The sequence below is a fragment of the Limanda limanda genome, chromosome 13 (assembly GCF_963576545.1).
Source record: "Limanda limanda chromosome 13, fLimLim1.1, whole genome shotgun sequence".
NCBI classification, from domain to species: Eukaryota; Metazoa; Chordata; class Actinopteri; order Pleuronectiformes; family Pleuronectidae; genus Limanda; species Limanda limanda.
The window spans coordinates 20,736,560-20,762,904 of NC_083648.1; the positions used below are offsets into that span (position 1 = coordinate 20,736,560).

Consider the following 26,345-nt stretch of genomic DNA (forward strand, 5'->3'; position numbering starts at 1 on the left):
GGTTTAGGTATTTACACATATGCAACTAAGAGGCAATACTCAAACATTTGAATGGAGTATTATTGGCCCTTATTTTGAAAGCATGACCCCCTTGTTTCCTGTCATATCAGCGGTACAGTGACGTGTTAACCCACCTAGACCTGTCATTCCTTCCTCTGACTTCCGCAATTCGATCGCTCACTTTTTCCAGTGCTCCGCCCTTTGTACGTCGGGTGATCCAACAGGTGGATGAAACATTGATGAGGTGCAGAAGATACCACTGCATTGTGTAAACCCCACAAACAACTCTGACACACGAAGACAACAGTACACCACAATATTTAGAGATACTGTCTATCAAAAATATGAGAGTCATACGATTGAAGAGAATAGATATGTTGTCACTTTAAGCTAAATATATATCAGCGATGCACTGCAGAGAAGTTTTGATGTCAAGTGCTAGAAAATAAACAACCGTCTTGTGATTTGTCTTCACACGTGTGGCTTGTTTTCTTAATACTAAAGAGCTGCAGGACTTTGGAAACACCAAGAACTTATTTCCCGAACAAAAACTTATTTCATACGCGTAAATGTAAAATGAACAGCCAGTGATCAGTCAGTAATAAACCTTCCCTCACTAAAGCAAAACCTGTTTTGAGTCCAGATGTTTTATATCCATTGTTACAGAAATGGCTTTAATGAAATGTTCTGATAAATACAGTGGACATTTTTTAAAAGAATACTGGGTTTCACACCAAAAGTGACTGTGTTCCTCCTTGACCGACACTACATTCCACCAAGTTTAATTTTTGTGTAATCTTACAGATATACAAGCCAACCAACAAACAACTGACTGAGGTTCAAAATAACCTTACTGGCGGTAATAAAAACTATTAAACCATCTTGAAATATTCATTTGTGTTTCTGTAATGACTTGACAGCATAAACACAAGATAAGAGGAAGAATGACTATGAATATGTACAACTTTGAGTAAGATGGGTTTATGAAGACACATTTAAATATTGGCTTTCTCTGGATCCCAGACTCACAAATGACAAACAGCATATCATTCAACACAAGCAGAGTGGAAATTATTTAAATAAGACAATGAAAACCAAACTTATTTCTGTTCAATGTGATATTTCATCTCAAAAAACCCAGGCCGGTCAATGACAGGGTAATAAAGTCCAGTGCTGTAGAACACATTCAGTGTAAACATTTTCATTCAGTGACTAAGTACACTCCTCCTCCTGGGACTCTTCCTCCAGGCGTCTTCTCCCCACCTTTAATCCACATCCGAGTACAGAGAGGAAGTGTCTGTCCACATGTTCAATTAAGACATTTGAGGGTCTTAACAATCTTCCCCAACCGTGGCTTTATTTGGCGCTGCATGGGGTTCCGGGTTCCCGCCCATGTCTGGATAGACCACTGAGCAGAGCTTTTGGCACAGAAGAGTCATTTTACCTGAAAACAAATGAGGAGAGAACAGGGAAATCATTTTTAGATACGATAATGGTTTGTTTTTTGTGTCTGTCATGTTTTAGAAACATTTACATGACCACTTAGAACATTCTCCGGAATTTTTACAAGGGCCCTTGACAGAAACTCCAGAGAAAAGAGATGTCACTCGGACACTTGTTCTCATATACAGCTCCCCCCCCAGGAGAATGTCAGGAGTTCAGTGCATGTCTAAAAGCAGCTTAGGACACAACAGTTAAACTGTATGAACATAATTTCCGATTGGTGTTTATTGCAATTGCTTCCGAAACTCTCAGCCTTGTTAATTTCACCATAAATTGTTCCGGTATCAAAAGATGTTCTCAACCAAAGAATCCAAAACACTTCGCCTCAACACCGAAACGTTAAAGTGAGGTGTGCTGCCTTACCAATAATAGTATCAAAACACTGAGGCTTGTTTTCCCAGTAGACTCCAAAGAAATACACTGGGACGCCAGTCATCATGATGGCCAGTCCAATACCACAGACCAGAGGCTCAGAGTAGACGGAGAAGACCAGCAGGAAGGCCCAGAACAGCAGGTAGATCACAGGCCAGATAAGGCTCACCTAGAAGAAGAAGAGGAGGAGGAGGAGGAGGAGGAGGAGGAGGAGGAGGAGGAGGAGGAGGAGGAGGAGGAGGAGGAGGAGGAGGAGGAGGAGGAGGAGGAGGAGGAGGAGGGATCAAACATTCATTCATCAATTAGATTAAAATGCAGTTCAGTCAAATCAGATGTCAAGTTAAACGGATTTCTGTAGAGAAATCCAGGCTTAACATTGAACTCTGATGAAAAATGTGGCATCAGTGACAAACTATGCATCCTCTGTCTGTGCAGCCTTGATGTCAACATTGACCGAAAAGTAAAGAGCAAATATCCAATTAAGGGATTTGTGAAAATAAATTGCTCATAAATCAAAGTTTAACCGAAACATGTTTGGCCAAAATGAATAATCTTACACCCCGTTCAGACCTCGTATTACCAACGTTCCAAGTGATCCAATCACAAGTGGTCTGCAACAAGAGCACGTCACTCAAGTCATATCCAGAGACTAGGACACATTTGGCCAGATTTATTTTTGCCGTTTGAACGGAAATGCATCTTGGGCCTCATATGAATGACCAATTACTCAGCTGACCCGCTGCAGTTTCACAATTAATCAAAGTGGTTTAATCCTCTTAGCACCCACACGTTTGTTGCCTCAATTACAACGCAAATTTTCTTTTTGAATTGTTAAATCTTTCTTCATAGCAGTTCTACAGTTCATCGATTCACTCAGCCCCTTCTGACTTGATGGATGTTAATAGTTAATAGTAGATTTGTCAGTTGCACTTTCAGAAATACTCAAGTTAGTCATTGCAAATTTTTCCTTATTTCATGCATGAACATAAACTGAAGCTCCTGACCTGTGTCTGCATGATTTTTTACACTGCAGCCACATGATTGGTTGATATATAATTAGATGAATAAACCTCACAGAGTGCTTGGTGATGTAATCCTTGTGGAAATAGTGTGTTGCCAAAAGACTTTACCTTGATGGGTCGATACATGTCCGGCTTTTTGATGCGCAGCACAATCTGCCCAGCAACAGTGACGCCATAGAAGAGGTAGTTGATGAAGCCCACGTAGTTAATGAGGGTGTAAATGTCACTGGTGCACAACATCAGCAGAGATGAGGCCACCTGAATGTGGTGAGGAGGTCAATATTAGTATTTGGTGCAAGGGCAGGGGGCAAAGGACATAATGTAGCTTTGTCTGCAACTCACAGTGAACACCAAAGCTGGAATAGGAGTGCAGCGTGTGACATGAATCATGGCCAACAGACGTGGGAGATGGCCTTCCCTCGCTCCTGCAAAGAACAGCCTGGGAGACAGAACCGAAGACAATTTAATGCTGAGAGCAGAGGCAGATGGTGCTCGTGTAGCGTGCACTCTCCCAAGCTGAGGGGCAAACTCCTCCACTGGCAGTGGGAGAGGAGTCAATCAGAGTTTCAGCTGAACAAAAGGAGGTCTAGTAATGTAATAAAACATACTGTGTGGATACAGCACTAAGCAGAACTGCATACCACAAAAATCCCATCACAGTGCATTATGGTCTAAAGACTCATATCTATGGTTTGTAGTGGTTTACTATATAAAATCAGTCAGGCTCTACCTTCTAGAGACAAACAATTTCCAACTCAGCCACTTTTCCCTATAATCTGAAATCCAGCTTGTGACCCAAGAGATTACGCTGCTGAAGCATTGTACTCCCGTTCAGCTCATTGTTCCCAACCTGCTTAACCAGTTTCTCTGTGTGCATCTGAACTATATTAGAATTGGAATGAGCCCACGAAAGAGGCTCAGTTGTCACAGAAGCTGAAACGAGAAGGAACTGACCGCGACGACGTGAAGAGCGAGCCATTGACTCCCCCGAAGGTGGACAGTGCCACGGAGATGGGCATGATCCAAGACATATGTCCTAGCAATTTGTCTCCAAATGTCTGGGAGAAATATAAGGAGTAGAGAGAGAGAAGGGGAGGAGTATAAAACAAGTTCACAGTTAAAACACACGTAGTAACAGAGACCTATTGATTTCCAGGCCGAGTGTAAAAGAATGACAGTTAGAGACATTATGCTAATACATGCAAACATTATCTACATGTGTAACAGCACGTTCACTCAGAACAGAGTCACACTTTTCCTCACCACTGCGACAGCATTGGAGGCCAGCAGCTCCTGGGGGCTCATGGCTGTGATGTACGCTACGTTGGCAAAGACATAAACAAAAGTGACCACAGGGATAGAGATGAAGATGGCACGAGGCAGATTCCTGAGGAGAACACACAGGATAATGGTTAATGTACCATGAACCTTTATTTCTGCGATAGAAGTTAGAGGTGTCTATAGGAAAATGTCAAACATGGGGAACACAATTGGAAATAATTTGTTAAAATAGATGATTTTTTTTAAATGCAATGACTTCTAGTGACCTCTGTTATGATACTAGCTAAAAGTGGACCAAGTTTTGTTTTAACTCTAACACAACTTTAATATAAATGTTGATGAATCAAAATCGATCAAAATCTTATTCTGTTTTAAATAATAAAATCCTGTATAAACTTCCACATATTTCCAACCTAATTAGGATCCTTTCTTTATAAAGATATTCAAAGTACATTTAGTAGTCAGATCCATGAACTCAGTCCCACAGTTCCCTTATTTAGATATTCAATTACTAATATACATATTAAATATGTATGCTTTTTTTTTTTTTAAACTTTATGTCTCTGATGTGACAGTGGACCTTTTCACACATTCAGTGATCTACACACACAGTTTAGAACAACTCAGACACAGGGAATCTTAGTTATGGAATAAGCACAATCATTGAAACACAATCTGCCCCTCAAAAGTTAATGAGCTATAACGCAGATTTGATGAGCTTTGATTGTGAATATAGTGACCCTCTCTGTATTAGTACCTGTGAGCAGATTAGACATCAAATGTTTATTCAATCTATGCTTTCCTTGTTCCATTGTTTTGCATGTTGTCTTAATGTGACTTACACTCACGCCCCTATCATATTTTGTGCAAATAGATAAAACTTAAATGATATCGGAATAAAGACAGCGTTTAAGAAGTGCTTGTGTTACTTGTGTGGGTCGACCAGCTCCTCTGTGACGTAGTTGAGGAAGTTCCAGCCTCCATATGCAAACGAGCCCTGCAGGAAGGACAGAGCTATCAGACCGGCATCGTAGTCACGGAAGGTCTCGAAGGCGTGAGCTGGCTCCAACCAGTGATAGTGACCTGTCAATCAAAAACATGATAAAAGACTCACTGAATTGAATCCGACTTGATGTGAACTGCTTTGCACCACCACAATCTGAGCAGCAGAGGGCACCAAACAATATCCAACGTTTGTTCTACTAACAATTTGCATAAAGGTTATGAAAGACTTTTTTTTATCCCAATAGAATTATGTTACAGTAAATTAGATGATGCATTTTTAAAGATCTCTCATTCCTGTCAACTCTTATGCAAACATCATCCTGCTGCAGAGTGCAATTTAAATATTTTAAACCATAATTTCATTCAACATAATTTTAAAACCGTTCAGACCAGCAAATATTCTTACATTGTCACATAATAATAATATTAACATAGTAATACCAGATTTGAACAAGGTCAAATCTCTTTACAAGACATATTAATTAAACAACATCTCCAGCCTCTGTCCCAGTGGGATTGATGGGGCTAAGTGAGTGTGCGGCTGGGCCTGGCAGTGTGTGTGTGTGTGTGTCAGTGTGTGTGTGTCTGTGTGTGGAGTGAATCAGTACGAGAGACTGTAATCTCTTTCATGTTGGGATCATTAATCCTGTGAAAGCCACAAGGGAACTAAAATGTGATGGTAGCTGGAGTGTGGCTTCTTAAAAAACAGTTTTCCCCTTTTTTCTCCCATCATGTCTCAAGAGCTTTTTTCCAATGTGGAGTCATGAAGAGTAGATGACTAACAAGAAACACAACAAAATGTAACACAAAATTACACATTTATTATAAAATGCACAATTACTTCACCTCTTATTCAATGTAAATTTGAAGAGAATCTTCAAACAAAGTTTGCACTGCTTCATTATGAAAAAACGACAAGACAAAAACATCAAATAAAAAAAGTAACAACTCTCCTATGGCTACATCCACTCTACTATCTGTTAGTTTTGAAACTAATCCCTGTTGCAACATTACGACTGCCATCCACACTACTCTGGAGTTCTTGAGCGCCTAAACATAGCTGAGCCCATTATAGCCTAAACTCTTTGGCTGTGTCGTCGTATGGACAGGCAGGAATTGAGAAATTTGAAAAATATGATTCAGTCACCTACAGCAGTCCAGACTCCACTACCAGCGGTATAGTTGCAAACATTTAGTAAAAGACACTGTATCATCAATCAAATTTAAAAAAAATCAGATAATAAAAAAAACTGTTTCATGCCTGTCGTTTTTTGTTCAAAGTATTATGTGTAAATGCCGGCGCATGCTTCTGCTTGTGGGCCCCTTAGGTGCTTGCGTACCCCTTCTTGCGTGCTTGTGTGCGCCGCCCAATTTTTCTAACTATACGACAGAGAAACGCCCTCTCCGAGCCTCTCAGAGAGCTCTTCTTGTACCTCTGATTTTTCTAACTATCCGTAGGCAATTCGGAGAGCCTAGGGACAGCACTTGGCTGTGATTGGTCCGCTAACGACATCATCTCCGCACAACGTCATTTACGGAATCTCACATTTACGGACCTCAAACTTCCTGTTTCATTCCGTATATAAGAATACCGCCACTTTAAAACCCAAACACAACTACGATTCTAATATGGGCAACAACATTGAAGAGCGCCTAGTGGAAGAGGTCCGGAGTGTGTGAGGAAAGCCGGGGGAGGTAAATAAACAAACTAGGGTAGGCTTCTCTAAGCGCGTCTTCCGTGGCGCCACCTACTGTTCTGGCGGTGAATTGTTTTCAGCACCAACAGCCTTCGGAGAACTATAAATGAAAGAGTTTGTGGTATCCGTGTGTCCCCCCGAGCGCAACAGAGTCGGAGTGGCATATTTCGGCCTTAAGTTAGCAACTGACTGCCTTTGGTTTAGATGAATGGTCACATGAGATGTGTTTTCAGGGGTTATTATGGACAGATATTGATACTGACCCAGAGCTGTAACATTCATTGGGACAAATATAATTTTAGCTCTAAAATGCTGTTTTAAAATGAAAATCTATTAGTGTGGATGTAGATAAGAGAGCAAGATGGACAACAGACAGATTTTCAAAGAGCCAACAAAGAGGGAAGAATCCTACCTTTGCAGATTTGGACACCGCCCATTATGATGATGAGGGCCAGGGCCAGGAGCTTGCCAGCAGTGAAGACATCTTGTACACATGTGGCCCAGCGCACACTGTAGCAGTTCACCCAGGTCAAGAACACTGACGACAGAAAGATACAACATGACATCAGGTTTAGAGAATGATATTTGTTTTCTAGCTCTACCATTTACTATTGCTGAGTGTGTATCAGATTTTTTCTAATCTGTATAACCCCACATAACGACGTGACCCTTAGATAAAGTCCAACAAAAAAAAGGTTAAAAGTTAGTGTAGGCTTTAAGATAATGTAGCACGAAAAAGAAAATATTGGCAATTAATAATATAAACAGGCAAATTCTTAAGAAATCAATTTAATTGGCAAAATAATTGTCACTTAATGACAAATCGTAACATAAAACTGATTTGTGACAAGAGACGATGTGATTTCAGTTTAAAATGAACGTGACCATGTGCTCAGTTCTGTCACTCAATATTTGTTTTGCCCTACATATTTAACATACCTTAAGCCATTTGGGCTCACGGGCAGATTATTTTAAGCCTTTGAGATCAACTTATGTTGAAGATCAGTTACAGAAATGTCAAACGGATCAGAAAAGCTAATCTGGACACAAAACAGTGTCCAGATTACAAATTATCCATAGATCAATAAAAGCCCCGACGGGAAGGATTTAGAATCTCCTCACTTAAGTGCGTTGTACTTTTCATAGCAAGGTGGTAACAAGGCCAGTATTTGTATTGTGACCATTTCTCTGGAATTCCTCTGAAACCCCTCCACAAATTTTGCTTTGGCTGTTAGATTGTAACTTGTACATACACCAGCACCACCCACACAGCAGAGCTTTCACCAGCTCCTTCACTACCCATAATGCAACTCTTCTTTGTGTGACATTCGCAGGCTTGTATATTAAGCTTTAATTATTTCGTTTCAAACTGGAACATTTGTTCCAAAATCTCAAGTTCAAGACCAAATCTGTCATTTTTTAACCTTGACAAAACTCCTTCGAAAACACAAAAAGACATCTTATAAAACAGTTAAGGTTTGTGGTGAGCGCTGCGTTTGATTTAAACTCACCAAGCAACGTTGTTTTTACCACCCAACAATGAAATCTTAAACCTGCAAGTGCTTCTCCAACAGACTTGAGCAGTGTTCTATTAAACAAAAGTGTAAATGGCTACAAAGTAGAATGACACTAAGAACAAATACTTCTGCCAAGGCTCAGGCCTAGAAAGCAGTCCCCTTAATATGCCAGGATTTTTTCATCAAAATCAAGGATATTTCATGGGGAATTGGTGAAAAGGTCAAACATCTCGCACAATATTAAAGTAGATGAAAAATAGTTCATGGGTGGATCTGATACTTTGTCCAGATCTGGTCATTGTCCAACAGCCAAGTTTCATGAAAACCAATTCAGTAGAATACTTGTAATCCTGCTAATAATCCAACCAACCAACCAACAGACAAGGGTAAAAACATAACGATACACGATCCGTCTCCGTCAGTGCACTGCCTCAACCAACAGCAGTTCAATCTTGAGTTTTTTTTCTCACTCACAGAGGCAGACTGCAGCCAGCAGACGGAGGCCGCTCTCTGGAGGGAGGCAGGAGGAGAAGAGAGGCTGCATGATGTAGTTGGAGAAGGTAAGAGCGATCACAGCCTGGTTACTGGGGTAAATAACCAACACCGCAATCCACAGACGCAGAAATCTAAGAGACAACACAGGGAGTCGGGGTTAATGGGACATGGAAACACATTACTGTCACACACCAGTAAGCAAATACAACTGCACACACACCCCACAAGCGCAGCATTGTGTAAGACAAGAACTGCCCATGTTATTGAACATGAAATGGAAAACAAAAGGGTATCAAGCATATCAGCTTAGTACATGACAAAAGTGCACTGGAGCATTGTACACACAAGAAAAATGAGTGGATCAGGGTCAATGATGAAGCTGGACGCTTTAATGTTATGGTGGGCATGACGGTGAGGGCTGGGAATGTGACAGGAGTTTACAGTAAAACTCTCATTAATTACAATAGGCTTGCTAAAACCTTGTCATCTTATAGATCACTCCGCATTGTACATACTTCCCTTTCAAAACTATTTTAGAAAGTTTACAAGCATTCAGATCAAAACTTCATAAACATGGTGCTGGACTGGAGTGATGAAAAGTCAGAAGACGAAAATGACCTGAAGAAGGGCCTGAGCCCGAAATGTCACCTATACCTGGGAGGTTCAATTAATACGTTTGTGCGAGAATTAACTTGTGTGGTGATCCTCTGATTCCAGACAATTATTGAAACCATCAAGCTTTGGAGCAGATTAAAATCTATCATTGCCAGAAGAGAGGGCATTTTCATTGTGATCTACAGGAATTCTTATTATGTGCGTGTGAAATTAAGTGTGGCTTGATTGAATGTAAGGGAACTGTCGGGCTATAGAGAGTATGTGCTCTACACTGTTTTTCGTGTTATTTCCTTTGCAAAGTAGGTGATGATTTCACCCCTGTCCTTTCTATTTAAAGGTTTTCATGTATGGTTTTAGCAAGAAAACCTTTTTAGCAAGAAAACATAAAAAAATGTCCATGAAACCTGTTGGACAGACGCAGGGAAGAACTCAGTAAATGTTGGTGTGGATCTGGATCAGGAGGCAGATCCAAGAATTTCTTTGTTCACCACTTTCTCTAACATTGCGACATTTTCACTTCAATCTGGTGCAGCTAGATTTGCCACAAGGGGATTGCTGGGTCTTAAGGCCGGCGCATGCTTCTGCGTTTTCAGGGGCCCGCAAGCGTAAGCTCCCTTCCTGGCCCTTACGTACCCCTTCTTACATGCTTAAGTGCGTCGCCCAATTTTTCTAACTAGACGGCAAAGCTCCGTAAGCGTCACGTAGCCGGCAAGGCTGTGATTGGTCTGCTAACTACATCATTTCCGGAGTCGCATTTCCGGTTCATGCCCGATAATACCGGCGGAAACCACAAAAGATTTAGAAGAACGAATATGGACCAAATAGAAGAGCACATGGCAGAAGAGATCCGAAACTATGACCACTAGTTTAACCCGTCACTGACCGGCGGATTTGTCCGCCAGAAAAAGGCTATGAGGAGCCGCCGTGGCGAAGTAAATAAACGACTTTGACAAAAAACATAACTCCGCCTAGTGTTCTGGCGGGGAATTGCTTTGCAACACAGACGTCGTTGCAGAAGCATGCGCCGGCCTTAAGTGGAGGCTTTATTGCTAAGTACTTTGCTACTATTTTGAAGTGTTATAATAAATTTAGAATAGCTTCTTAAGCAGATAAGTATGAATCCCAGGTTAAAGTTTGAGCTGTATGATGCTTTCAGTGTCTCAACATCATATCTTTGCTGCATATGCTTAGAGTCACCAGCTTCAAGCCAAATTTTGTAAATCCTGCATATAAGAGCTTTGATCTTTTCTTGATAATTAGACAGTTTCTTCTCACCCAGCCAGTCCTCCGAATATGTCTTTAACATAGGAGTAGTCTCCCCCAGACTTGGGGATGGTCACGCCTAACTCTGCATAGCAGAGAGCTCCAATAGCCGTGATGACTCCAGTGGAGACCCACACGATCAGGGATACACCCACTGAGCTGGCATTCTCCAGGACGCCCTTAGGACTCACGAAGATCCCAGATCCAATGATGTTTCCTGGGTGAGTCAAACAGACAGACAGATAAAGAACAACACAGTAAGATACAGAAGCTCTGGAGATTTGTCAAAATCAGCATTTCAACTATAAGATAAACAGAAGATGTGTATTGTGTTCATGATACGCTCACCAGCAGTGGGAGAAACAAATGAAAATAATCCTTAGACCACTGAGACTGAATGTAGACCATAAAACAAAAGCTGCAATTCTCAGTCACATGATGAAACTTATCCTGTGATTCACATTTGAAATCGAAAAACACTGAAGTTTTGTGAAGCACCCAAACCATAATATGGATGTTTGAGCAGTCAGAGCATGCACTTTAACTGGCCTAACAAATATCCCTTACAAGTTCACTTTGAAGAATGAGATGATAACCCCACTTTATTCCCAGTATGTGCCCACCATGTCATGACAGACATGGGCTGTGTTGAGGTCCCGACGATGTCTTGTTTGCCGAAGCCCCATAAGAAGAGACCGACATTAGATTTTGAGACAATGCATAAAATGATTAAAGGGAGGGAATTTCTGATAAATATATCCACCAGTATAAAAAAAACAACATCCATAAGAGGTGGGAAAAGTTTTTCAACAGAGGGCCGTTTCAATTTTTCAAACATCCTTGGAGGGCCACGCTAAATTATTGAATAAACATCACACACTGCTGCTCAGCTGGTTACCAAGGTTTATCTCCTTGCAAAGAGTCCTTTTAAAAAAAGCTCACAGCAGTAGGTTTGGAAAATCCCCAGGACGTACATACAGTTGAAAGAGCTCAAGCAGGGGGGGGGCGCTACTGTCTGTAGCTTTGAGCTCAAAGTTGCTTTGCAGTTTACGGATTTTTTGTTAGAAGTTGTAAGACACATCCGCTGCTTCTACATTCAACGTCCTAAATATGTTCTCTTCCTTTTATTTAACTGTCATGACCTGAAATGGCTCGAGGAGTTTCACTAACTCTTCACATTCAGATGAAAAATGCTCCACTGCAGCAACAAGGCACCTCCTTCAAATTCTTATCTGAATGAGGTTTAACTTCTTAGCCTTTAAAGGGACTCTTACCTTTGTTGCATTTTTACATTTTTTTTCGATAAGGTTAAATTGGTAATAATAAGGTAATGACACTCTAAAATGCAAGACAGACCCACCAGGAGTAAAAACAAACAATTATTTCACTCTCATAATATTTAGTGAAAACTTCAACCAATAAAATTCTTCGGACCGAAGGACCTTATTGGCCGACAGACCTGTCTGTTTGCTGCATGGACATGCAGGTTTTCCGTCTGCTTCTTGTGGGGCAAATAAATGGTGCAAATAACCATTGAACTGAAAAATATATATGTGAATGTAAATGTATATAACTTACCGGTGCTTCTGAATCCGAATCCATTGCTTTGGTAAACAAAAACTCACGTGCGTGCGCGGAGGCAGTAGGTTGTAAGTCTGCTTGTAAATAAAGTTTCTTCAAAAAAACACCGCGGATGGGAACGAGGGGGTGGGGCATTGGAGGAAGGCGGGATGATTTGAATGTGCTGTAATTCTCAAATGCAACAAAGGTAAGAGTCGCTTTAACTCGCTGGCCATAAAACTTGCCTGAAAACGTGGCCTCTGTCAGAATGTGGTCTTTTGAAAGCTGCTTATTATGCACATTAATTCTACAGAGTATTGTCCACTTAATCCAAGATCATTTGTTCTCGTAACTGGTCCAGTTTCTTCTGCATGTTTCCAGCTGCAATGGTGCTAATGCTGATGAATTTGGCCTTTAAAAAAATAATCCATTATTCAATAAATCACAAATTACTGTACAGCCGTTTCTTCCCAGTGATGCAGCACCACACTTAACCATGGTTTCTGATGGTGATGGGGATTGCAGTCTCAACAATGTTGCACACCCATTAGTGAGATTGCTTTTTATTGAGGTTTTTTTCCTGCATGTGTAGGAGGCGGTATATAGGGACTGAGGAGGATTCATGACTGCCAACATTTGCCTGGCAACATGGTGGCGTCTATGAAAGAGCACATGCAAGACGCTGGCTCAGCAATTCACGGAATGAATGAGGATGAATGGAAAGTCGATAGGGGAGAGATTTCAGTCCGTAGCACTTGGACTGCAGTACAGACAACTGATTTACTGCTCTATTCAGCTGTACATTCCCTGAACATGAACAAAAAAACATGAACATTCTTCTGTGTGTGTTACAATAGTTAACACTACTAGAAAGTGGATTGCATATTAAATTATTTTTGTCACGATGAAAAGCACAGGTGTAAACTGTGGCCCACAACTCCTATTAAATTCAAAAAAGCTGCAACAAATTTCCCCCACATAGATAACAGTACCCTAAAAATACCTATTTATTTGAATCAAGATTATTTTTGAAGAAATTGTACTTTCTTGATTCTCGTTGTTCTTGGTTTGTACCCTCGGGGTTTAATGCACTTATTGTAAGTCGCTTCGGATAAAAGCGTCAGCTAAATGTAATGTTATGTAAAAGATCCATGAATTATTCTCTTGGAAAAACAAATATGTTGAAGAAAGTGAAACGTTTTTGGGGATCTGGCCCCTGATCTGGATTACACTAATTGAATAGGTTATTCTCTGACCCATACTGTTTCCTTCCACAAGGTTGTGTGTAATCCTGTTTACAAACAAATGAACAGACCAATAAACAAACAATTATGGCTGAATTCCATTCCAGAGCCCTGGTGTTAAACATGCTATAGGACACTTGAGCTGTGTCTCAGACTTGAGTTGAACTTGAAGTCATGGCTGCCTCACTGCCATGTGGACTCACCCACTATGATGCCACAGGCGCTGAGCAGGCCGATCTGTTTCTTCAGAGCCACCCCGGAGCCTTCACCTGTCTCGGTTCCCTCTCCACACTGAGACCCGGGCGGCTCCGGGTAAGCTGCTACTCCTCCACCACCTCCTCCGCTGCTCCTTTTCCTCGGATCCTCGCTCATCCTGCCCGGTGTGTGTCCCCCGCTGATCTCCAGGGAACCGGGGCCGAGCCTCCTCTCCTGTAACCTACACACACACGTGGCATTGTTTACAGAAAAATACAAGATTAAATCGCTGGAGGCGGTTTTTCATCTTCCCAGTCGACTGCAGTGAAGCGAAAATGAGCCTCAGCAACTCAGAGTGTACCTGAGGTTTTTATACAGTGACGAAAAAAAAAATCACTATATAAACATATGATTGTGTTATGCACAATTATATCAAAACAATGCATGTTAAAGTTTAAACTCACTGATTGAACTGGGAAGTAAAGCCAGTTGTAAACTCACCGACACGAACCTCCAATTAACTCATCACCGGCAGGAGCCTCGTGCGCCTAGTTTCCCTGAATGGAACTTTATTGACAAGGTGCTGTGGGAGCAGCAGCTGTGACTCGGTGGGAGGAGAAGCTCGCTGTTATGTGACCGTGGGGTTCATGTCGGCCATGAGGCTCCTCTCCCGTGGCCGCGACGAGCCAGACAAGGGAAAAGCCGCCAGCTGACACTCGACATATAGAAAAGATGGTTGTTTTCCACCAATCAGAGCAGCACGCCTGAGGGGCCCCGCCCCCTGCAGCGAGGAGCCCACGTCTCATTCATTGATAAATTAAAGGTTCACGTTGTGTGTAAGAGCAAAGGTCACACTGGCCTCGATGGGAACACATTTTAAAATATATATAAACAACTACTTACGTCTTTTTATGACGAGATTAATCTTATATACTCGATTTAAAATGATTTTTATATAGTGTACTCTGACACACAAATTAAAATGACTTGTTCCTTTTTGGACATTCTATATGTTTAAAATTAGGTTGGCTGTAGGCAGTGTGACATCACCTGATCCCCTGCACTCCTGCGTTCACACAGTGTGGAATGGACTTCAATATAACGTCCATGGCTAGCCCCCCATTTGCAATTCTGACAAATATTCCCTTCAGAATTTCAACTAAACTACAACTAAAATGAAAATTCCTCCAGAATACGTAATTTTTCACCACTTTCTAACTTTCTGCAAATTTTGGCAAGAATTTGAGCATGTTAAAGCCCTCAAAAAGCCAATTAATTTGCCTGAATAATAATAATAATAATCCTTACAATTTCAATAGGGCCTCACCTGTCAGTGCCTGTCAGTGCTCGGGCCTTAATTAATACTAAACTTAAAACAGCAGTATAAGCTTTGATACGGGAACTCCCCTACTCCCTGTGTGATCAGAGTACTTGTTGACACTTATTTATTGACATTAAAATATCAAGAAAACAATAATTTGTCCTTAAGTGTTACCGAAATGGCATGTTGTATTGCACATACAAGCACTGGTTGTGTCCATCAACTGCAGTTTGACACATGCTAACAGCTGGTCTTATCATGCTTAGCACCATGCCTGGCCTTATCATGTTTAACATAAGACCAGACAGGGTGTGTTTATGGGCCCTTAACCATAGAGGCAAGTAATGGTAAGGAGCAGTACAGAGTAGCTGAGAAGTGTCAAAGGGCGACCTCTACTGGACAAAATACAACCCCAACTATTTATGTTATACTTTAATATAATCTTGCAGTATTGTCATTTGAAAATTATTCACAATTTTCTACTATTCCCATCCCAAGAACGTTCAGAGAGTTTGAAGAACATTACAGTGCTTTCTTTATTGACATGGTTCAAACATCAAGAAATAACAAAATAAAAAGGTATGAAGAGACAGTCCTGGAACAATGTGATGTGACCTGAACGGCAACCTTCTTCTGACCCAAGTGATGACAAAAGGGTGTTTCTGTCAGTATGTAAGATTCAGTATGGAATGTGAATTGGATAAGGCATAGATAGGTTTGGATGGACTGAGAGTGTATGAGTGCATACACAGAACAGGAGAGGGAGGGTGGGGGGGGGGGGGTGAGGGACACAGCAAACAAACCACTGGCGAGGTGTTTATCCTAATTTCAACGAGCCACAGCAACAACTTTGTGTACAGGTGATAAGACTTGTCAGCTGAAGATAGCAATACTCAGAGTACACAGAAATAAAAATATATGGTTTGACCAATAATTCATTTTAATTTCTAGCTCAAAAGGTGCTACCAATGGTTGTTTTTATAACCCAGACCAAACTGACAGAGGGCTCTCGGCTCAGGCCCAGGTTTTAACCGCGTGTATAAAAAGAACCAGGCCGCCCAACTTAAACTGCCACAGAGTCGTACGGAAACACAAATGAGTAAACGCTCGGTGGGGGTGCTCGTTTGTCGTCTTTACAGGCCGATGGTGTAGGAGCGTCCTGATGGGTTGTGGATGGCCGAGCAGGAGGGTTCGGTCACGGCCCATTCGTACCACACCTTCTTCCCGTTGTTGCAGCGCCAGAATCTCACCGTGACGTCATCATCCTTGGCAACGGCGATGGGTTGCTATTGAAAGGAGAGGAGTACAGGAGAAATGTTTTATTAACCTTTAAACGTGTTTATCAGATTGTGCAGAAGACCTTTAAACATACAAGGGGTATTCAGCATATTGTCCTACATTCTAAAAAATTCCACAAATTAAGTGTCTGTAACTCACTTTGAGGGGGAAGAGGATGGGGAACCAGGAGAACATTCCGGGTGAATGAGTTTCTGGTTTTATACCTGAAACAAACAAAAAAATATTATTATATTATAATAAAAAAACAATTGTAAAGACTGAAGCCTTTCCTCTATATTAAGCCGACTTACTGAGTGTGACATCTTTGTACAGTGTGGTTTCAAAGTAGCCAGCGAAGCCGTGAAGCACTGTGTTACAACCCACTGCGAATCTGAGGCACTGATACCGGTTATTGTTCATATCTGAAAGAAAGACGGGGTCAACATATTCATATTGTATTATGGTCATGTATTAAGTCTATATGTTTCTAAAGCTGTTTTCAGACATGGACAGACAACTCTGGAAAATGTCTGGAAAATTGGGTCTTGAATTTGCCTTTGACAGATGAAAAAGACAACAGTAGACGGCTGTTTCGGACACTTTCAAAACAGCAGGAACATTTCTGGAACATTCAGACCAGTGGTGGCGCCTGGGAGGAGCGTGCAGGAGGCAGAACATGATGTATAAATTCTGTTGTGAAAATCCACAGCTTTTGTTTACAGCTCATCAACTTCAGTGTTGGCCCTCTTCTTCAGAAGCTCTCGAATCAGCTTGGAAAAATCTGTCCAATTTCAGTTTTGCATCCGCCCACTCACTTCCTGGGAATTTTATAGTATTCTCACATGGACTCACATGTGATCTTTGGCATGAAAAGCTACAGAAAATGTCCTCAACAACTGACTTTACCTTCTCACACACAGCACATCTGGAAAATTCTTTAGTGCACGTCTGAAAGCAGATAAAGTTTAAAATACGAGTGTTGTGTGTTTCCATCTACCTGATGTGGGGTGTCTGAAGGTGAAGCACGGTTTGGGCTCAGCCAGCTGGTGGAAGTTGTGGAGGCGCACCACGTAGGGCGTCTCAAAGTGGCACTCGGGGTCCTTGTCACGTTCCCGGCAGTTGCGTACTTCATTGTAAAGCTTGGAGGAGGAGAGAGGAGCCAGGAAGGAGGTGTAGGAGCAGGGGATGCTGACGCCGCCATCTGAAGGCGACATGAGGAAGTGAGCGTGAGGGGGAAAGAGAAAGAGATTTGAGACGCAAGCAAGCATGGAAGGTAATGGAGGATGACAGACGCTATCGACATTGTTTGATGTGGCAAATATCCAAATGTGCTCTGCGTTCCATGACTCTGCAGCTACAACATATACATGGAACAGTGACCTACCTTTGAGAAAGTGCTGCGCTCCATCTAAGCACTCGGGGGAGAGTTCGTTGTCGCCAAACGATCCAAGCAGCTCGCTGACAATGATGTCCGCTTTCTCAGGTGCTGCCCACTCTCGCATGTCAGTTGACACCACGGTCACCTGTTCACCCCACTCCTCAAATTTCCAGTTCTCCAGCCTGAACAAGTGACAGGGAAAACTTTAGCTTAAAACTGCAGTTTTGCAAATTCAAAATGTCACTCCACCAAATAGTATACAATCATTTTTTCCTTCCATGGCAGCCCATCAATCACAAATGGATGTTTTAACGCCATCATTTTATTATCTGATCACAATATAATCCATTGCCATGCACAGCTGATAAAATTGTTTGTGTGTTATATTTTCCTATGTAGGTGGTATATTTATATATTTCAGTATTCAAAGACGTGTTTAGGGACATTGGGAGCAGTAATATGTTACTCACGTGACTACAGCGTTGGGATTCTTCTCCACAGCATACACCTTCAGCTTCCTGTCAGCCTGTTTGGCAGCTCGCAGGGAAGCATTGACCAGCGGACCCCGACCTGCTCCCAGGACCATCAAAACCCTGTGGGAAAAAGACAACATTAGAGAACACTGCGGCATGACTTCTCTCACTATTGAAGCAAAAAGTCGTGGCACTTAACACATTAAAAAATAAATCAAAGAGAAAGTTGTTTCTTCAACTCACTGGACATTTGTGTCTTTCTCCTCGTCTGGAACTCGGTCAAGAAGACATTTATACACAGCCTGCAAAGACAAAGCAGATAGATCAATATGTTGCATGTCTATTAAGACAATTTATTTTATACTCATTTTATCCTTTAAACTAAGTGGTGTGTATAGGTTGCATTATGTTGTCCTATACCATTTATATCTAACCTGATTAAACACAAAAATGTATAAATGCAAATTCTACAAGCAATACTCTATAGCGTTTATGCGGACTCCCTGTTCAGTGAAAAAACCTAAACAATGACTGGTTGCAACTGCCATAAATCAAGAATGGTTTAATACATTTATAGTTTAGTTATTTGGTGATTCTCCATCATCCTTCCAGCAGTAGCTGAGAAGTGTCCGAAGCCTGTCAATCTTCAATAAACCGACGGTCAGCGCAGGAAACCAATCTGCCTTACGATGTTAAGATTTTTCACAAAGCTGCACTTTTCAAAGTGAATGAACAAGCAGTGGTATTAAATGACTGCTGTAGATGCTGTATAAGGTCACCATATATGGAGGATTGTAGGTATTTGGAGTATAAATGGATGCTTTTGTGGTTCATAATTTACTTAACACGAGGAGGAAAGAAACTCTGCTTCATCTCCAAGTATGTCGAGTACAGCATTAATTTGATGAACTGGAAGCATTTCATCAAACAATGTGAGATGAGACCTTGTAAACAGCAAATGTTTGTGTGAACTGGTCATAACATACACAGGAAATTCATGAAGATCCTATGTAGCTACACAGATCTAAGTGTGGGTCTAAATCAGAGAGTATTCTACCTAAATGACAAGTTTAGGTTACTTCTGACTGAACTTTGAGGATGTGCTACTTAACCTGTATAGATTAAACAGTACTCTGGATATGTGATGCTTGCATGACACAAACTCTTTGTGGAATGTCACCTAATCCTCTACAGATTTCCCAAACTGATTTTCAGTAGGGGCCGTTACCACTTTGTCTAATAGTCTTACCTGTTGGTATTGTGAGTATTTAATAGGATCCTTCTCAAACACTTCATACGTCTGAGACTCCAGGTTGTCCATGAGGGGCTACAGGGAAGACAACAAACACTTTATCATCATCATCGTTGTTGTCCAAAAGTGAAAAATATTTCAGTTATGTGACCACACTCGCTTACCTGGAGAGGAGACTGCAGGTAATCTTCGTAGCCCTTGGCGAACATCTCATACGCATTTGGTGCGGGTCGGTTCTGGTTGAGGTATTCCAGGTACTGCAGGTAAGATCTGAAATCCTTGTCAGTGTGCCGACTGGTGCCCGTGAATATGAACTGGGCCTCCAACTGTGCAAAGAGATTGTTTTTTTATGAAATACGCTTCCACATTTGGCTGGTGATTCGTTTATTTTCTAAAAGACAACTTGTAATCGTTATTTGCCTTGAAAAGACGGAAGATTATTCTCTGATGGGCTTTGGACAGAACAGGGAAGCCCTTCTTGTTAGTCAGGAAGATGCTGGTGGGAAGGATGGCAGCTTTGATGGGTTCCCCGAGCCACTTATCCACCACAGCGTCTGACGGCATGTCGGCTCCAACTTCGATAGCTTCAAGAAGAGAATAAAGTCAAATTTCAGCAGCATTACCACGTGTTTTTTTTTTTTTTTTTTTAAAGGCACCAACTTTGCCCTGGACAGCTACTTCCCAGTGCGCTCTCTTACCGAGACAGATCCTCTTGTTATAATCACAAAGGGTTCTGATCGAGTGCCACCTAAAAAGAGCAGAGACGAGTAAACAAAAAGGAATCAGGACAGGAATCGGGAAATCAATGGCGGCAGTTTGAGCGTGCAAAGGACACTCGGCTGCTCTGGAAATTGACTTTCGGGAAACTCACCAGCTCCAGGTCTTCTCATCAACACTTGAGTCATCGATGTTAGTGGTCGGTTCGTTCTCAATCAGGTCCTCCCGCATGTCCTCGGGTGCCATTAGCGGCACACGTATCCAGAACTACTCGGACACAGAGGAAGGCAGTGGTTAACTGACGGCTTCAGCTTCCTGTCTTGGCTCTCTCTCACCTTATTAGCATTCTACATGCACATATAGTGTTGTTATTTTGTGTCTTACATTTGAGGTGTGGTGTCCAGTTTGGATGTGGTTTAGCAGCAGGCGGGCTAGGTTGGCATTGTGAGGGCCCCTCAGAGGAATCATGAAGACAGGCAGACCCAGATAGGCTGAGAAGTTGAGCTCCTGTGTCAGAGCCTGGAGAGAAAACGTAGGAAAAAGACTGATGAGAGCAAGAAGAGTATTAATTGAGAAGGACAAGAGACTGACTACCTCCAGTTCACTAGTACCTCTAAAAAAAGGAAGAAAAGGTTGTTCAAAGTGAGAGACTTACTGCCTCTGCGTTTCTGCGTTCTGTCTCGATCTCTGCGTCTGCGTCGATCCATTGAGAAAGCTTCCCAACAATCAGAGTGTTCCAATCTAGACAAAGCAGGGAGGGCATTTTAAAAAAGCATATCAACGGTCATAAGAGCATTTATTGTCAATCCCTTAAGTCAAAGATCCCACCTCATTATCTATTTTACTGGTCTCATAGTTGATTCAATCAAAACCTGTCATTCATATTTTATATATGTTATGTATATATGTTATCATGCAATTCTATTTTGTGGGGTGGATATGATACCTTCAAATTGATTACTTGCACCCATGATCTTTCCGTTGTAGCATAGGCCATATAAAAGAATGTACCACAAAATGATGTGATTATATGAACGAATTTTTTAGCTTTTGATTTCTCATTTTGTAAGATTCTTGACATGTGCAGGACATCAGCAGGTTCAGTGGAATTGGATCCAGATTTTATCCAGCAGAGGAGGAGAAGGAATATTGTCTTGAATAAATATATTTAAATGTTTTGAATAAACTAAACCAAAACAACAATGTTGACACGCTCAGACGCGTTCACAACAACACAATCTACAAAGTGTTGAGGTGAGCGATGGTGAAGTCGGCAGAAGGAGAATGTGACAGAAGCCGTTTTCAGACATGACCTGCTTCAGTCAGCTTCTACAGTGTGGAGAACTGGGCCCTGGACTTTACCCTCAGTTTGCTTTCCACACATGCACCACACAGCGGGAGGTTCTCTGCACAGACATGTTCATAACAGCAACAAATCCTCCACATTATTCAGACAAGAAGTGGAGCAGCTTGGTGCAGCAGGCAGAGGCAGGAACTGACGTTTTAATTCCGCCGCGGAGATCACGTGATCTTCTTGACAACAAACACACACCTGTGTTGGCTCTCATCACCACAAACTCTCTAGACGGCTTCGTTGGTGTCTTCTACATGACTGACACCGTTTTTTCATGCATCAGTTGCGTGCTCGAAGCGTCATCAACCCCCCAAATCACTCTCTGTGCAGCATCCTTCTCCTGACTTTCTGCAGACTTCATACTAGGGAGCCAAGTGGAGAAAGTCTGCAGACAATCCATGGGCTCCGCCTGTGACATTTGCATTCACACATGCACCTCCCCCAGAATGAGGAGAATCTCCAGAGTTCGATGCATGTCTGAAAGCAGCAATATTAATTCTGCTGCAGAAATCACATGTTTCTCTCTACAGCATTTTAACACCAGTGTTGTTGGCCCTTAACACCATCTTCACATCTTGGGCTGTGTCTTCTACATGTGTGGCTGGGATTTTTCCTCCTGAGATATTTGAATTCTCTTTTTACCCCAGTTTGGAATTTGTTACATGTTAGAAACATCAACACACCCAGACGCTCTCGAAGAGTTCTCTAACGGATCTCCTGCTGAGTTCTCACATCTGCTCATTCGGACATTTCCCAGAGATTTTAATAGGGTTGAGAAACTGGATAAAGTCCAAGGCCTCTTAAAGTTAAGCGCAGGTCTGAAAGCATCTAGTCAACTGGTTCACTCCCTCACTGGGAAGACTCATCTAGGGGATCTGTACCTCGGGACAGCAAGGCATTGAGGATTCAATGTCCACATATACCGAACATGATGGACAAAATGATCAGGCATAGAAAACAGGTGTATGTTAAACAGCTGTACGTGCTTATATGAGAGGGGAGTTAATCTGAGTGGTTAAACACGATCTGGAGTCCAGGAGCAAATACTTATCACCTGAGTTAGTAACATTTTGCATATGATTATCATTGAGGCAACGTGATCAAACATCAACCCGTGGTGCTGCATGGGGCCTTTAGCAGCATGGAGGTGTGTAGTGAGTCCAGGCAGCAGGTAAAGAAGCTCCGGTCCCGTTAGAGGACAGAGAGAGGACTGACTCACCTCGTCCACACAGCAGCAGGTCCGAGCGGGTCGGAGCACCGGATCGGGACTTCGCGGGTTCGAGCTCAGACTCCCTCCTGAACCTCGGGTGGAACAGGGGCATGCACAGGAAGTCAAACCTGCTCGAGATAGAAGAGAAAGCACGGGGTCTAATATAAATATGATTTGTAGCGTTAGCCGGGAAGGAGACTTTCACATGCTAGCATTAGCTGTCCCCCTCAGCTAGCTGGTTAGCTTCAGCAGAGGAGAGGCACGGCACACCGGGGTCCAGCATCGTTGTGCTCGGGCACGTGTTGGTAATTCACCGGCTAGCTTAGCATCAGCACACAGACATGGCGCTAACAAAGCTACGCCTCGTCTCCTAACCTCGCTTTCACCGCACGGCAACACACAGACTGCAACACAATCCTCACCCAAGTTTGGCGACCACCGCTAAAGTGTCCGCTACCTCCGGCACACAGTTCAGATCTCTCCCGCAGGACAGCCTGCCTCCTGTGCTGCCGGACGCCATGATTGTAGCTGAATGATCGGGAGCAACTAGTGGCGCCGCCTTTCGAGGAAGCTGACGCCATCTTGGATCTGCGCAGACTGACGTGCACCATTGGGTTGCTGAATGATTCAGAGCCAAAATGGCTTCACGAGAACGACAGTTGCGGTGCCATTGAATTATCGCGACAATTGATTATTTTCTGTATCAATGTTTTTCAATTATTGTACAAAAAATTCATGAACAAACTTGTTATGGAGAATTTAAATTATGAAACAATAAATGACTGGTCAACAATATTGAGCTCAGCAGTGGATTACTTCATGTACTACTACTACTACTACTTCTAATAATAATAATAATTAAGCATTTTTCTTCTGTTTGGTTTATTGTCGGGTGGCGACCAACGACAAGGTGCATTCAAAAAAAAGTTTACAAAGGATAAAAGTGATTAATGTCTTATGTCCAAAAAACTCACTAAAGATTAAAACTTTCATGGTCACATTAAAGAAGGAGAGAAATAAAACCTTTTCGAAACAATTTGAAAAATTGTTTTTGCTGTTCCTTCGCATGAATCATATTATCCGTTCCTCTGTGAAACTATAGGCATGTCTGCAGTGTGGAAAGCAGCTTTGTTAGAAAATGGAAATCCTGCTGTTGGAGGCTGGTAGGCTACCTTTCTTTGATAATTGACTGAATATGATGGGAACGTGTATTTGTGCAGAAAGGTTTTGAAAAATACGTTGCTAATGTGGGGCAATTTCTGTTGCATAATGAGCAAAGTCAACGCTGCTCTTTGAAAGATTCCGCTCAGCACCTGCTGATGGACACACAGCACGTACATGAGACAAAAAAAATTAACAAATTGAAGAAGGAACATCAGTGATTTATGTTTTTATTCTGTTAGATGAGTCACATGATCTCGCACTGCACTGTCAACACTCTGAGTATGAAAACAATATTTTGGTGGTGGCGAGCAACTTCAGGTCATCTGATCATGTCCCGTTTGTCATTCGTAGATGTTAAAGAATAGTGTGTCAGATGAAAATTCCTTTTACCATTTAAAATAAAGAATAAGAGAGAATGAAACAACTAAATAAAGTTTAGAAATTTATAATACACTGGAAAGTGGAAAGCAGCTTCAGCAGAAAATGAGAGCGCTGCTGGTGGTTGTTAAACAACAAACTGAAAATGATGTGAAGCATGTGCTTGCTCACAAAATTCTCAAATTTGCCAGTAAGCATAAAATGGCGTCTGTGAATATCACTTTCACAGCAGGAAGGAGGATAAAATATCACATATGTCTACTCAAATGCTTATGGACACAGGCCTGCGCATGTGTATATTTGTGCAAGCTGTGATATTTGGGAGGGATATAAAAGGGTTAGAACATCAATGTCTTTGAAGTTGACAGTAGATGAGAGGGGGAGACGTTTTCCAGGCCGGACTCTGGTTTAATCTGTGTTTAACGGATACTTTTTGCCCACTGATCATTCTACTTTTCTCAACAAGGAACCTCTCTGTACGCCATCATGGCTTTAGAAGATATTTGCAGTTTCCAGGACAATCGCAAGTGGTTATCTGCTTCATCTGTGGAAGGTGCGGTCCGTTCTTTTCATACGACTGACTATAACAGCTTCGGATTAAGGAGACGTGGGAATTGTGAGACAACTCCTGAGGCCCCACTACATTTTTTTATACCAAACTCTGCCCCTCTCAATCCCAGATCATTGTTCCCATCCAACCAGTCATCGACCATCCGCAGGCCTTTCCCTCTGGCTCATGGAACAACGACCCTTGGTTTCATTTTCCAAGATGGCGTCATAGCTGCTGCAGACACACGTGCCAGTGCCGGGGGGCTTGTCGCAAGCCCCTCTGTTGATAAGATTACCCCCATTCACTCCCACTTGGTGGCCACCTCCTCTGGGAGTGGCGCAGATTGCATGTTGTGGGAGCGACTTTTGACCAGAGAGCTCAGACTGTACCAGCTGCGGAACGGACGGCGCCTGTCGATATGTGGCTCTGCTAAACTCTTATCATTCATGCTGCATCCCTTTAAAGGGACTGATGTGTGTGTGGCCCTGACACTGTGTGGCTGGGACAAGGGAGCAGGCAGCACTGACTGTTCCAGGAGGTCACAAGACTCATCCTCTCTGATGGATGACAGCTCCTCGGTTGCTGTTAGTAGCCACGGTGATACTAACAGTGGCCCAAAGCTGATATATGTGTGCAGCAATGGAGCCCGACTGCAGGGGGAGGTCATCTCTGTGGGATCAGGTTCTCCGTACGCTTATGGAATCCTGGACAGCGGACTCAGGGAGAGCCTGAGCAAAGAGGAGGCCATGTCCCTGGCAAGAGAAGCTGTGTTCCGGGCCACGCACAGGGACGCCTACTCAGGGAACAACGTGGATCTCTTCCACATCACGGAGCAGGGATGGAAGCGGAGAGAGAGGGAGGAACTGAAAGACGAATATTATAGAGACATGAAAAGGAAGGCAATGATAGTGGAGGAAAGAAAGAGAGTGACAGGATTCAAAGTTCCTTCATGAAACACAGTGTTGTGTGGGTGCAGAGGTGGGGTCAGGGTGAAATTTGTAAATAATAGTGATGTATTTAAGGATTAAATTACCTTCTTAAACATCTATCTATCTATCTATCTATCTATCTATCTATCTATCTATCTATCTATCTATCTATCTATCTATCTATCTATCTATCTATCTATCTATCTATCTATCTATCTATCTATCTATCTATCTATCTATCTATCCATCCGTCCATCCATCTCTCTCTCGTTTCTCTCTCTCTCTCTCTCTCTCTCTCTCTCTCTCTCTCTCTCTCTCTCTCTCTCTCTCCATCTCTCTCTCTCTCTCTCTCTCTCTCTATCTATCTATCTATCTATCTATCTATCTATCTATCTATCTATCTATCTATCTATCTATCTATCTATCTATCTATCTATCTATCTATCTATCTATCTATCTATCTATCTATCTATCTATCTATCTATCTATCTATCTATCTATCTATCTATCTATCCCTCCATCTATCTATCTATCTATCTATCTATCTATCTATCTATCTATCTATCTATCTA

General features: G+C 42.1%; 3 protein-coding genes across 3 annotated transcripts; 1 reads left to right on the forward strand and 2 right to left on the reverse strand.

The window, feature by feature from the left end:
- Window positions 1–1,331: 1,331 nt before the first annotated feature.
- Window positions 1,332–13,946, reverse strand: slc7a8b (solute carrier family 7 member 8b). The gene is made up of 11 exons (XM_061083661.1): window positions 13,778–13,946; window positions 10,783–10,987; window positions 8,872–9,023; window positions 7,293–7,418; window positions 5,108–5,261; window positions 4,161–4,284; window positions 3,852–3,955; window positions 3,240–3,336; window positions 3,006–3,155; window positions 1,867–2,044; window positions 1,332–1,444 (listed from the first exon to the last, which is right to left on the reverse strand). The coding sequence occupies exons 1-11, from the start codon at window positions 13,944–13,946 to the stop codon at window positions 1,332–1,334; spliced, it is 1,572 nt and encodes a 523-aa protein (XP_060939644.1).
- Window positions 13,947–15,608: 1,662 nt separating this feature from the next.
- Window positions 15,609–23,272, reverse strand: prmt5 (protein arginine methyltransferase 5). The gene is made up of 16 exons (XM_061084145.1): window positions 23,175–23,272; window positions 22,762–22,880; window positions 20,844–20,929; window positions 20,573–20,707; window positions 20,343–20,455; window positions 20,170–20,219; window positions 19,892–20,055; window positions 19,636–19,797; window positions 19,469–19,546; window positions 18,463–18,521; window positions 18,217–18,339; window positions 17,753–17,928; window positions 17,366–17,569; window positions 16,680–16,790; window positions 16,528–16,592; window positions 15,609–16,376 (listed from the first exon to the last, which is right to left on the reverse strand). Exons 1-16 carry the CDS (start codon window positions 23,270–23,272, stop codon window positions 16,224–16,226), a joined length of 1,896 nt encoding a protein of 631 aa, XP_060940128.1. The 3' UTR covers window positions 15,609–16,223.
- Window positions 23,273–24,780: 1,508 nt separating this feature from the next.
- Window positions 24,781–25,797, forward strand: psmb11a (proteasome 20S subunit beta 11a). Its single transcript, XM_061083662.1, has 2 exons — window positions 24,781–24,852; window positions 24,997–25,797. The coding sequence occupies exons 1-2, from the start codon at window positions 24,781–24,783 to the stop codon at window positions 25,795–25,797; spliced, it is 873 nt and encodes a 290-aa protein (XP_060939645.1).
- The last annotated feature ends 548 nt before the right edge of the window (window positions 25,798–26,345 follow it).

Coding starts and splice junctions, on each gene's coding strand:
- slc7a8b (XM_061083661.1), bottom strand. CDS start 13,946: ATGAGCGAGGATCCGAGGAAAAGGAGCAGCGGAGGAGGTGGTGGAGGA. Junction 10,988..13,777: donor CGCCTGTGGCATCATAGTGG/GTGAGTCCACAT, acceptor TGACTCACCCAG/GAAACATCATTGGATCTGGG. Junction 7,419..8,871: donor GCTGGCTGCAGTCTGCCTCT/GTGAGTGAGAAA, acceptor TTCTGTCGTCAG/TGTTCTTGACCTGGGTGAAC.
- prmt5 (XM_061084145.1), bottom strand. CDS start 23,272: ATGGCGTCCGGCAGCACAGGAGGCAGGCTGTCCTGCGGGAGAGATCTG. Junction 20,220..20,342: donor GATGAGAAGACCTGGAGCTG/GTGAGTTTCCCG, acceptor TGCTCTTTTTAG/GTGGCACTCGATCAGAACCC. Junction 19,798..19,891: donor TAATCTTCCGTCTTTTCAAG/GCAAATAACGAT, acceptor CTCTTTGCACAG/TTGGAGGCCCAGTTCATATT.
- psmb11a (XM_061083662.1), top strand. CDS start 24,781: ATGGCTTTAGAAGATATTTGCAGTTTCCAGGACAATCGCAAGTGGTTA. Junction 24,853..24,996: donor CTTCATCTGTGGAAGGTGCG/GTCCGTTCTTTT, acceptor CCATCCAACCAG/TCATCGACCATCCGCAGGCC.